At 48.0% G+C, this 12,836-nt stretch overlaps 1 protein-coding gene across 2 annotated transcripts in view; it reads right to left on the reverse strand.

The window, feature by feature from the left end:
* Nucleotides 1-12,836, reverse strand: part of ATXN10 (ataxin 10) — a 345,162-nt gene that overhangs the window by 115,911 nt on the left and 216,415 nt on the right. For both annotated transcript variants that reach the window (XM_063928886.1, XM_063928887.1), the window contains exons 7-8: nt 11,856-12,021; nt 3,200-3,308 (exon numbers count right to left, since the gene is read on the reverse strand). In XM_063928886.1, coding sequence (XP_063784956.1) covers nt 3,200-3,308; nt 11,856-12,021 — 275 coding nt within the window. The remainder of the gene's footprint in view (nt 1-3,199; nt 3,309-11,855; nt 12,022-12,836) is intronic.

The raw sequence follows: 12,836 nt of genomic DNA on the forward strand, positions 1-12,836 counted from the left end.
GCAAGGAAGGACGAGCCTCTTCCTTTTTTGTATTTATTAGGCCGAAAGGACTGCATCTGATAATGGGGTGCTTTTTTCTGTTGTGCTGGAACATAAGGAAGAAAAGATGACTTACCCGCTGTAGCGGTAGACACCAGGTCAGCGAGGCAGTCACCAAACAAGACACTACCTTTATAAGGGAGAGCTTCCATAGCTTTCTTGGAGTCGGCATCCGCATTCCATTGATGAATCCACAGCGCTCTCCTGGCCGAGACTGCCATGGCATTGGCTCTTGATCCCAAGAGGCCAATATCCCTCGCCGCATCCTGTAGGTAAGCTGCAGCGTCCCTGATATAACCGAGTGTCAAAAGAATGTTATCCCTATCCAGGGTATCCATGTCAGATGCCAAATTATCAGCCCACTTAGCAATAGCACTACTCACCCAAGCCGACGCCACGGCAGGTCTGAGGAGTGCACCCGTAGTGACATAAATGGCCTTTAATGTCGTTTCCTGCTTACGGTCCGCAGGATCCTTGAGGGCAGCAGTGTCGGGAGACGGAAGCGCCACCTTCTTGGACAGCCGGGATAGAGCCTTGTACACATTGGGAGATGACTCCCACTTTTCCCTGTCGTCAGAGGGGAAAGGATATGCCATAAAAATTCTCTTGGGAACCTGCCACCTTTTATCAGGCGATTCCCAAGCCTTTTCACAAAGAGCATTCAGTTCATGAGAGGGGGGAAACGTCACCTCAGGTTTCTAACCCTTATACAAACAAACCCTTGTATCAGGAACAGCAGGTACTTCAGAAATATGTAAAACATCTTTAATAGCCACAATCATGTACTGAATACTCTTAACCAATTTTGGATGTAAACTGGCCTCACTATAGTCGACACTGGAGTCAGAGTCCGTGTCGGTATCCGTATCAGCTATTTGGGTAAATGAACGCTTTTGTGACCCTGAGGGGGCCTGTAACTGGGATAAGGCGTCCTCCTTGGATTTTCTCCACGTTTGTGTCTGAGAATCAGATTTATCCAGCCTCTTCGACAATAACGCCACATTTGCATTCAATGTAGTCAACATATTCACCCAATCAGCAGTTTTGCTCCCTGTACTTAATAAGGAGAGTGGAGGTCCGGGCAAACGTCTCTGCAATGACTGTGATGAGTAAAAATGGCGCTGGTAAGCTGTGAGGGCTAAGCCACTCCCCCTCCCGGCGTGCTGTAGTCCCGCTCAATTTCAAACATTTATACTGGTGGGGGGCTTATATTTAGTGCCTAGGCACTTAAAATATGCTTACTTGCCAGTTTTAAAGCCTCAGTAACCTGCTGCCCATGGCGCCCCCTCTGCGCCCTGCACCCTGTGAGTGCCGTTGTGTGGGAGCATGGGGCGCACCTCCGTCACTGAAGTCTTCTGCCGTCACTGAAGTCTTCTGCCGTCACTGAAGTCTTCTTTCTTTTGTATACTCACCCGGCTTCTTTCTTCTGGCTTCTGTGAGGGGGATGACGGCGCGGCTCTGGGAACAAGCAGCTAGGCGCACCAAGTGATCGAACCCTCTGGAGCTAATCGTGTCCAGTAGCCTAAAAAGCAGAGCCTTTAATTCAGAAGAAGTAGGTCTGACTTCTCTCCCCTCACTCCCACGAAGCAGGGAGCCTGTAGCCAGCAGGTCTTCCTGAAAATAAAAAACCTAACAGAAAGTCTTTTCAGAGAAACTCAGGAGAGCTCCCCTAGTGTATGTCCAGTCTCTCTGGGCACAGAATCTAACCGAGGTCTGAAGGCGGGGCATAGAGGGAGGAGCCAGTTCACACCCATTCAACGTCTTATAGTGTGCCCATGTCTCCTGCGGATCCCGTCTATACCCCATGGTCCTTTTGGAGTCCCCAGCATCCTCTAGGACGTAAGAGAAACAGACACCCAACTGATGTTGCAAACAATTGAATACCGCCCACTGAGTATAAGCTCTCACCGCCAGGACTCCCCACCCTCTTTATTCTCACCTTGCTCTACCCTGGTCTCCAGAGCGCTCCCACTCACAGTCAGTGACCCTCTCTGTCCCGTTTTCTCATCCAGTGATTACGGTCTTGGATTTTGTTATAGCAATATCTCACTGTTTAATGCTTGCCCTTGTACTGTCTGATTATATCTTTTTATACTGTATAGATTGCTGTAATACTTCCATGTACGTCACTACAGAAACTTACTGGCGCCATATAAAAAAACGATATAATACATGAGGATGATACAGTAGGTAACTAGTGACTGTGTCACCTGGTTCTACAGAAGACACGACCCTCCTCCGAGATTAGTATGATTTACCTACAATCAATATCCCGATGGTTAAAATAGCGACAATTGACCGATGATCAAAATACTGACAAGGTGAAAATACCGACATGGTCAGAATACTACATTTAAAATGTCGACACTGTAAAAATCCCGATATTTAAAATGTCGACAAGTCAGAAAGTCGACACAGGTTTTAAAATTTTTTGGGGTGTGTATGTTGACATAGGTTAACATGGACACTGTATAGGTGTACCGCGTCCCCTCGCATGGCTCGCTGCGCTCATTATGCTTCGGGCACCCTATTACGTTCCCCCTCCAGGTCCACTGGGATGGTAAAGCATGAACAAGTCGGTTTCAATGAAAAAAAAAAACAAAAAACAAAAAAACATGAAAACCTCATGTCGATTTTTTTGTCCTGTCGACAGTTTAAATGTCGGTATTTTGACCATGTCGACATTTTAAATGTTGGAAGTTTGCCGATGTCAGAATTTTGACCGTCGGGATATTGATTGTATGTAAACTGACTGCTTTCCCCTCCAACCAGGTGCCGTAACGATTGCACGCCGGCTGTAATGCCAGTATAGATGCAGGTGGTAGAAGGAAGTTTGAGATCCTTCTAACACAGATGGGTATTGACGCAACGCTGAAGGCAATTAGCAACTCCCGCTAGCATGGTGATCGACCAATCACACTGCTGGAGAACTCAAGGGCTGAACGGTAAGCTGCAGAGAAACCGAGCTACACTGAACGCAAGCCTAAGAACATATTTCACAATTTTTGAAGAGCTTTCAATATACGTACAACGTGATGATCCCCCTCAATAGCATCAATAACCCCCCGACAGTGACTTAACACTGAACCAGTTATCAAACAATGCAGAAATCTTGTCGACATAAGGTGAGCCGCCTCTTGATCTCGCAAAGCGTACTTACATACAACGGTGTCCAGTAACCCGGGGCAGCTCTGCAAACAAGTAAGGTGCTCGTTGTCTGACGTCATTTCACATAAGAGATCCAGGACTCTAATCACAACTAAAGCCTCCTGCGGAAACACGACCTCTGTTACGTGCAGACTGAGGATGGAGTCTCGCATAGGGTTAGGTAGAGCATAATGACCAGTACAACACTGGAGGGAATAATCTCCATATACGCCGTTATTTTTGGACACATAACATAAGTTCTCTGAATAACCCAAATACAGAGTGTTACCAATCGCAACCAATTTGGATGCCCCAGGCGTGGCGGTCTTAAAAAAAGGATTTTAATTACCTACCGGTAAATTCTTTTATCGTAGTCCGTAGAGGATACTGGGGTTCCATTTAGTACCATGGGGTATAGACGGGTACACTAGGAGCCTTGGGCACTTTAAGAATAAGATCGTGTAGGCTGGATCCTCCCTCTATGCCCCTCCTACCAGACTCAGTCTAGGGAACTGCGCCCGAGGAGACGGACATACTTTGAGAGAAGGATAGATAAAGATAGTGGTGAGATTCCGAACCAGCACACACAAACCAGAGGAAAGCTATGCTAACCCAACTTTAAACAGGAACAGCAGCAGCCGAACCAACATTACTTAACCAAGTAACAGTGCAGTAAGAACGAAGCATCGGGCGGGTGCCCAGTATCCTCCACGGACTATGAGAAAAGGATTTACCGGTAGGTAATTAAAATCCTATTTTCTCTTACGTCCTAGAGGATACTGGGGTTCCATTTAGTACCATGGGGATGTACCAAAGCTCCCAAACCGGGTGGGAGAGTGCTGAGGTTCCTGCAGAACTGATTGACCAAACTGAAGGTCCTCAGAGGCCAAAGTGACGAACTTGTAGAACTTAGCAAACGTGTTCGATCCTGACCAAGTAGCTGTTCGGCAGAGCTGTAAAGCCGAGACACACCGGGCAGCCGCCCAGGAAGAACCCACCGACCTAGTAGAGTGGGCCTGTACAGATTTTGGAACCGGCAAACTTGGCGTGGAATAAGCATGCTGGATAGTGAGCCTTGAAGCAGGACACACAATTTTATTGGGATCATATAGAATAAACAGCGAGTCGGATTTCCTGTGATGAGCTGTCCTTTTTACGTATATTTTCAAAGCCCTCACAACATCCAAAGACTTTGAAGTAGCAGAAGTGTTGGTGATAACTGGAACCAAAATGGGTTGGTTGATGTGAAACGCTGACACCACTTTCGGAAGAAATTGCCGACGAGTTCTGCGTTCAGCTCTGTCCTCATGGAAAATTAAGTAGGGGCTCTTGTGAGACAAAGCCCCCAGCTCCGACACACGTCTTGCTGAAGCCAAAGCCAACAGTGTGACGGTCTTCCACGTGAGATATTTTACGTCCACCTCCTGTAATGGTTCAAACCAGTCCGATTGGAGGAACTGCAGCACCAAATTGAGATCCAAAGGTGCCGTGGGAGGCACAAAGAGAGGTTGGATGTGCAGAACACCTTTCAAAAACGTCTTGACCTCAGGGAGATTAAGCCAATTGTTTCTGAAAGAAAATGGACAAGGCCGAAATCTGGACTTTTATGGAACCCAGACGTAGGCCCACATCCACACCTGCCTGCAGAAAAAGCAGGAAACGTCCAATGTGAAATTCCACCACAGAATAAGTTCCGCTCTCACACCAGGAGACGTATTTCTTCCAAATACGGTGGTAATGTTTAGACGTTACCCCCTTCCTGTCTTGGATCATAGTCAGGGATAACTTTGTTAGGGATCCCTATTCTGGCTAGAATCAGACTTTCAACTTGCATGCCGTCAAACGTAGCCGCGGTAAGTCCTGATAGACGAACGGGCCCTGTTGCAGAAGAATAGGTAGAGGCCACGGATCTTCGAGGAGCATCTCCAGAAGGTCCGCGTACTAGGCCCTTCTTGGCCAGTCCGGAGCAATGAGTATTGCTTGAACCTTTTCCCTTTTTATTCTTTTGTGAATTCTTGGGATCAGAGGAAGTGAAGGAAACAGGTACACCATCTGATAGACCCATGGAGTCGTCAGAGCGTCTACCGCCACTGCCTGTGGATCTCTGGACCTGGAAAAATACCGCTTGAGCTTCTTGTTGAGACGAGAGGCCTTCATGTCGATTTGTGGATATCCCCACCGACGTGTCAAGCACCTGAACACTTCCGGGTGAAGGCCCCACTCCCCCGTGCAGGTCGTGTCTGCTGAGGAAGTCTGCTTCCCAGTTGTCTACTCCCAGAATGAAGACCGCTGACAATGCCACAGCGTTTTTTTTTCTGCCCAGAGGAGAATTCTTGACACCTCTGACATTGCTGCTCTGCTTTTCGTTCCGCTCTGTCAGTTTATGTACGTCACTGTCGTTACATTGTTCGACTAGACTTGAATGGCTCGATCCTGAAGAACATAAGAGGCCTGCAGAAGGGCGTTGTATATTTAACTTAACCTCACTCACAAGAGTGGGTATGCCACGCGCTTGACAGAGTTGATTCTCCTCTAGCAGCTGAAAAAAATTGGAACGTCACTCCAAACTGAACACAATATGCAATTGTACTCTAGGTACCAAAGACAGCACTTAGTAATACACAAATTGAAAATAAAAATTAAGAATTAAAAATTAAAAGTAAAACAGATGTATGCAGACAGGTGGAAAGGATCAATCAATATTTATTCAATTTCTATTTGGTCGGTTTAAAATACTTTGTTACACATATAAGGGCATTTATGTGAACAAGTTAAAACATGACTGACTTAAAGCAAGCTGGGTATTCGTGTGCAGGGCACTAATAAATAACCAGTGGTTGGTGAACCTATGTTTCCTGGGCATGAATGGTAAGTCTCTCCATTAATAGTTACCGATCCTGGTGGAACCAAATGTCACATTCCCTGGTGATGTCTCAGCATGAAGAGATTTCAACACACCGGTTGGGGGAAATAGGTTCTCCGTTTAGCAATGGAAAGGTCGTCAGAGAGAGTCCCAGGCTTGTTCTGAAGAAGGTCCACCGTCCAAATGTCCTGGATAGTAGTGCCTCACGGTCCACTAGTATGGTCCTTACGCGTTTCGCTGACTTCCAGGGGCAGCTTTATCAAAGGTATGTGCTCTCTGAGGCAGTCATCCCCTTAAATGAAGAGAGAGAGCTCGGGAGCGCACACACGGGTGATAAGGTGGGCTCTCTTTCTTCATTTAAGGGGATGACTGCCTCAGAGAGCACATACCTTTGATAAAGCTGCCCCTGGAAGTCAGCAAAACGCGTAAGGACCATACTAGTGGACCGTGTGGCACTACTATCCAGGACATTTGGACGGTGGACCTTCTTCAGAACAAGCCTGGGACTCTCTCTGACTACCTTTCCATTGCTAAACGGAGAACCTATTTCCCCCAACCGGTGTGTTGAAATCTCTTCATGCTGAGACATCACCAGGGAATGTGACATTTGGTTCCACCAGGATCGGTAACTATTAATGGAGAGACTTACCATTCATGCCCAGGAAACATAGGTCCACCAACCACTGGTTATTTATTAGTGCCCTGCACACGATCACCCAGCTTGCTTCAAGTCAGTCATGTTTTAACTTGTTTACATAAAATGCCCTTATATGTGTAACAAAGTATTTTAAACCGACCAAATAGAAATTGAATAAATATTGATTGATCCTTTCCACCTGTCTGCATACATCTGTTTTACTTTTAATTTTTAATTCTTAATTTTTATTTTCAATTTGTGTATTACTAAGCGCTGTCTTTGGTACCTAGAGTACAATTGCATAGGGCGTTGTATATGGCCCTGAGTTCCACAATGTTGAATGGAAGGACAACTTCCTGACTTGACCATCTTCCTTGAAACTGCAACCCCTGGGTGACTGCTCCCCAACCTCGGAGGCTTGCGTCCGTGGTTAACAGGATCCAGTCCTGAATTCCGAACCTCTGACCATCGACGAGGTGCGAGGTCTGTAGCCACCACAGAAGGGAGATCCTAGCTTTTGGTGACAGATGAATCCTATGGTGCATGTGAAGATGCGATCCGGACCCTTTGTCCTACAGATCGAGCTGGAAGGGTGTTGCGTGAAACCTTCCTTATTGAAGCGCCTCGTAAGAGCCCACCATCTTTCCCAGAAGGCGAATGCATAGATGCACCGATATCCGGGTTGGCATCAGGACATCCCAAACCATCCACTGGATTACCAATGCCTGTGGAAGGAACACTTTCTGCGACTCCATGTTCAGTATCAATCCGAGAAATGGGAGCCTCCGTGTTGGCTCTAGGTGAGATTTCGGAAGGTTCAGAATCCACCCGTGATCCTGGAGAAGTTTGGTTGAGAGGCCAATGCTGTCCAGCAACCTCTCCCAGGATGGCGCCTTTATCAGAAGATCGTCCAGGTACGGAATTATGTTCACTCCCTGCTTGCAGAGTATAAACATCATCTCAGCCATCACTTTGGTGAACACCCTCGGTGCCATGGAGAGAACATATGGCAGGGCCTGCAATTGGTAGTGACAGTCCTGTAGTGTAAACAGTAGATAAACCTGGTGAGGCAGCCAGATCGGAATGTGAAGGTACGCATCCTTGATATCCAGAGACACAAGAAATTCCCCTTCCTCCAGACCTTAGATCATCGCTCTCAGAGACTCCATCTTAAACTTGAACATTCTTAAGAACGGGTTCAAGGACTTGAGGTTCAGAAACGAACGTACCGATCCGTCCGATTTCGGTACTAGAAACAAGTTGGAATAGTACCCCTTGTTGTGTAGATGAGGTGGAACTGGAACAATGACTTGAGTCTGTACCAGTTTTTGGATGACATGCTGTAAAGTTATACTTGCCTCTTGTGACGCTGGTAAGCCTGATCTGAAGAATCTGTGAGGTGGGAGCTCTTGGAACTCCAGTCTGTAGCCCTGGGAAATAAGATCTATTACCCAGGGATCTCGGCACGAACTTGACCAGATGCGACTGAAAAACTGTAGTCGGGCTCCCAACTGACATACCTCCAGGCCTCGCGGTCCACCGTCATGCTGAAGGCTTTGAGGAAGCAGAGCCTGAGCTCTGTTCCTGAACACCTGCAGTTGCTGGTTTGCGTGGTTTACCTCTTGCGCCTCTGGAGGCTGTAGAACAGGGGTGGGCAATTATTTCAGCTGAGGGGCCACTTGACATTTCCTGTCAGTATCCGAGGGCCACATACAAAATAGCAGCTCGCCCCACTTGCCAAAAATATAGGGACGTGGCTTCATGTGGAAGGGGTGTGGGCAAAAAATAATACAGATGCATATTAGGCTGCACAATAGTCTCCATTATTCAAATTGCGCCACACAGCGCCACTTACACACATTACACCAGGTAGAGCCCCTTTTACACACATTACGGCAGGTAGATAGCCTTTTAACACATTAACATTTTATTTAGGATAATTATTGTGCAGCAAGCAAATTATCCAGTGTGTTATGGCCCCTGGGGAAAGGTGTGACACGGTGACAGAACATGGTGGGGGTGACACGGTGAAAGAACACGGTGGGGGTGACACGGTGACAGAACACGGTGGGGGTGACAGAACACGGGGGGGGTGACAGAACACGGGGGGGGGTGACAGAACACGGGGGGGGTGACAGAACACGGGGGGGGTGACAGAACACGGGGGGGTGACACAGTGACAGAACACGGTGGGGGTGACACGGTGACAAAACATGGGGGGTGTGACACGGTGACAGAACACGGGGAGGGGGGGGTGACAGTGACAGAACACGGTTGTGTGACATGGTGACAGAACACGGTGGGGGTGACACGGTGACAGAACACGGGGAGGGGGGGGGTGACAGTGACAGAACACGGGTGTGTGACACAGTGACAGAATACGGTGGGGGTGACACAGTGACAGAACACGGGGAGGGGGGTGACAGTGACAGAACACGGGGGTGTGACACAGTGACAGAACACGGTGGGGGTGACAGTGACAGAACACTGATGTGTGACACGGTGACAGAACACGGGGGCGGAGGGTGACAGTGACAGAACACGGGGAGGTGACACAGTGACAGAACACGGGGAGGTGACACAGTGACAGAACACGGGGAGGTGACAGTGACAGAACACGGGGGGTGTGACATAGTGACAGAACACGGGGGGGGTGACATAGTGACAGAACACGGGGAGGTGACACAGTGACAGAACACGGGGAGGTGACACAGTGACAGAACAAGGGGGGGGGTGACATAGTGACAGAACACGGGGGGGTGTGACACAGTGACAGAACACGGGGAGGTGACACAGTGACAGAACACTGGGAGGTGACACAGTGACAGAACACGGGGGGGGGGGGGGTGACAGTGACAGAACATGGGGGTGACATGGTGACAGAACACGGGAGGGGTTGGTACAGCGAGAGCTAAAGATCTCTCCCCCAAACCTAAAAACAGTCTGACGCCACTGCTCACACACACAAATATATGCAACACTATCACACACACTTTCTTTCACTTTTCCCATTAACTTACTGATCTGGCAGGCAGTGGCAGGAAGGATGGATCTGTAGCAGTCTGTAGCTTGTCCCGTGTAGCTCCGCCCCGAGGTCCCGTGTAGCCCCGCCCCCTCATCGGCACGTAGCCCCGCCCCCTTCTCGGCTGAACACAGCCGTGGTCACTGGGGACTCTGGAGGAGGCTGCTACAACGCAGCAGCAGAGGAGAGAGGCGCCGCCGGCAGCTTGGAGGTACTGCAGCTCAGAGCAATGACAAGCAGCTCAGCCGGCCGGGCCGCTTGTCATTGCTCGCTGGTGGGAGGCAGTGGGCCGGGCAGGATCGGTTTGCGGGCCGCATCCGGCCCGCGGGCCGTATTTTGCCCACCCCTACTGTAGAAGCACCTTTGAATTTTCCCTTAAACTTGGCTGTCCGAAAGGACCTTTAAATTTGAAGCTGAATAAGCTTTCCTGGCTGGGGGAGCTGCGGAAGGAAGATACGTAGACTTACCCGCAGTAGCTTTGGAGATCCATTTGTCTAGTTCATCTCCAAACAAGGCCTCTCCTGTGAATGGCAGGCCTTCCACACCTTTCCTGGAGTCCGCATCAGCCGTCCATTGGCGTAGCCGCAAGCCCCTGCGTGCTGACACTGCCATAGCGGTGGTGCATGCATTAAGCAAGCCTATCTCTTTTATGGCTTCCACCATAAAGTTCGCAGAGTCCTGTATATGCTGTAGGAGTAAAACAACATCCCCCCAAGACAAGGAATCTAACCCCTCAATTATGTTACCTGACCATTTAGCAATGGCTTTTGTGATCCATGCACATGCAATAGTGGGTCTTGGGCCACCCCAGCAGCTGTGTACAATGATTTGAGTGTAGTCTCAATTTTACAATCAGCCGTATCTTTTAGGGAGGCTGCACCAGGGACAGGCAATACAATTTTACGTGACAGCCTAGAGACTGATGTGTGCACTATCGGAGGATTTTCCCTTTTTTCCTATACTCCGGAGGAAAAGGAAAAGATGAGAACAACCTTTTAGGGATTTTAAATTTCTTATCATGATTAACCCACGGTTCTTCAAACGGTATTCAATTCCTTTGACGCAGGAAAAGTAACTGAGGACTTCTTTTTTACATTAAAATAAGATTCCTCACGACTCCGGGCACATTTTCTAAACTGAGTCTGGTAGGAGGGGTACAGAGGGAGGAGCCAGCCCACACTATCAAATTCTTAAAGTGCCCATGGCTCCTAGTGGACCCGTCTATACCCCATGGTACTAAATGGAACCCCAGTATCCTCTAGGACGTAAAAGAAATAAAAGATAAACTGTAAAGCTGTCCAGGATACGTAATGGTAGCCATGTCCTGCAATCCAAATGTGCATGACAAAATCATGTCCCCACATTGGTCATATGGGAAGCAGCTAGCTTCCCGCTGAACGGGATCCCTGTGGTTGATATAGCGATGCCGGGATCCCGAGGGAGGACACAAACCCGGCATCATAAGGTTATCTTAGGTTTAGGCAGCAGAAGGTGGGTTAGGGTGTAGCCACGGGAAAGTAAGGGTTAGAGACCAGGGATGGAAAGTTAGGGTTAGGCAGTTACAAGGGGAGGGTTAGAGTTAGGCACCCAGCGGGGAGGGTTAGGTTTAAGCAGCAGGGTAGGGAGGGTTAGGGTTTGGTACCACCAGGGAGGGTTAGGGGGCTTAATGGGAGATTGTTGGGATTCTGATGGACGGGATTCCGCTGTCGGTATACTGACCGCCGGCAACTCATACTGAACCCGGTCATATCACAAGTCAATTGCGTACAGACGTATATGGAGTCAGATCATCTGAGGAACAACGTGGCATCATTGCAAGACTCTGGGGTAGATTTACTAAAGCTTCTAAAAATTACACGTGCTGCTGTTGCCCATAGCAACCAATCAGATTTTAACTATCATTTCTCTGTTGCATTCTAGAAAACGACAGACGGAATTTTATTGGTTGCTATAATCAATACTTACACTTGTCGGTTTTAGAAGCTTTAGTAAATCTGTCCCTCTGTCTTGTTAATAAGGGGGAAGGCAGGAAATGCTATAGATTGGAAACACCTAGAGTATAAGTTGGATACTGCACGGAAGTAATGTTACATTACTCCAATGGCTGCTCATGAGATCTCCTCACACACTGAATGGAGCGGTGTTACCTGCTGGTCGCAGTCCCCGGGATCAGCCAGTTTCAGCACAGATTGGCATTGGTCCTGGAAGCGGTCACACAGGAACTCTGCTATTCCCTGCAGACTCACCACCTCCGCCTCAGAAAGAGGAGTCTTCTCACTCACTTTAGCCAGAATAAGCTCTAGCAGAACCACCCTGCGGACACCAACACAGACCTCGTTACTAGCGACCAATACACAAGTGTTCTATGTGCACTAAACCCAAACAAACTGCTCTCCGTGTATAGCCACAACATAAGCTTTAACATAACAACACTGGGTGACATGTCCCTGGGTGGTGAGGACAGCGTTGCCATGATATATAGTACAGGATGCTGTATACTGATGTGACTACCGCCCTTTAGTTCCCATTGCATATAAGTCTTTATTTTGGAAAGGTGGTGTTCAAAATACTAGAACTATGTTCTACATACCAATCATATATAATGCATCCCTGTACATTATAAGGATATTACGAGTTACCAAGGCATTTCATGACCATTTAGAGAACACAAGGCCACAGACAAAAGCTTTTATGGAAGGTCTCTGAAAACCCTGGTGCTTTAGAATACAGTTATCATTTACAGGAGAGGGGTGAATTATCCAGGTAATAAACACTGAAGTAATGACAGAACAGACTTCAGGTGACACCGATATATCGCAGACTCAGAGGACACATCATCAGGATCTGGCAACCCAGGGTATGTATACATTATATAGTGTCTTTTGTGCTATGCATGTACAAAATAAGAGTGTTCTGCGGAGGTTTGGTGCACCTAGGTCCATCTGTACAATGGGAAATGCAGTCTCTCCGATGACTACGCATCTCTATAATGGGCAATGCTGTTTGTCTGGCGGCTACCTAACTGTATAATGGGCAATGATTTCTCTCAGGCGGCTATCTAGCTGAATAATGGGCAATGCTTTCCATTCGACAGCTACCTAGCTGTATAATGGGCAATGATTTCTCTC

This window comes from Pseudophryne corroboree, chromosome 6, assembly GCF_028390025.1.
Source record: "Pseudophryne corroboree isolate aPseCor3 chromosome 6, aPseCor3.hap2, whole genome shotgun sequence".
NCBI lineage: Eukaryota > Metazoa > Chordata > Amphibia > Anura > Myobatrachidae > Pseudophryne > Pseudophryne corroboree.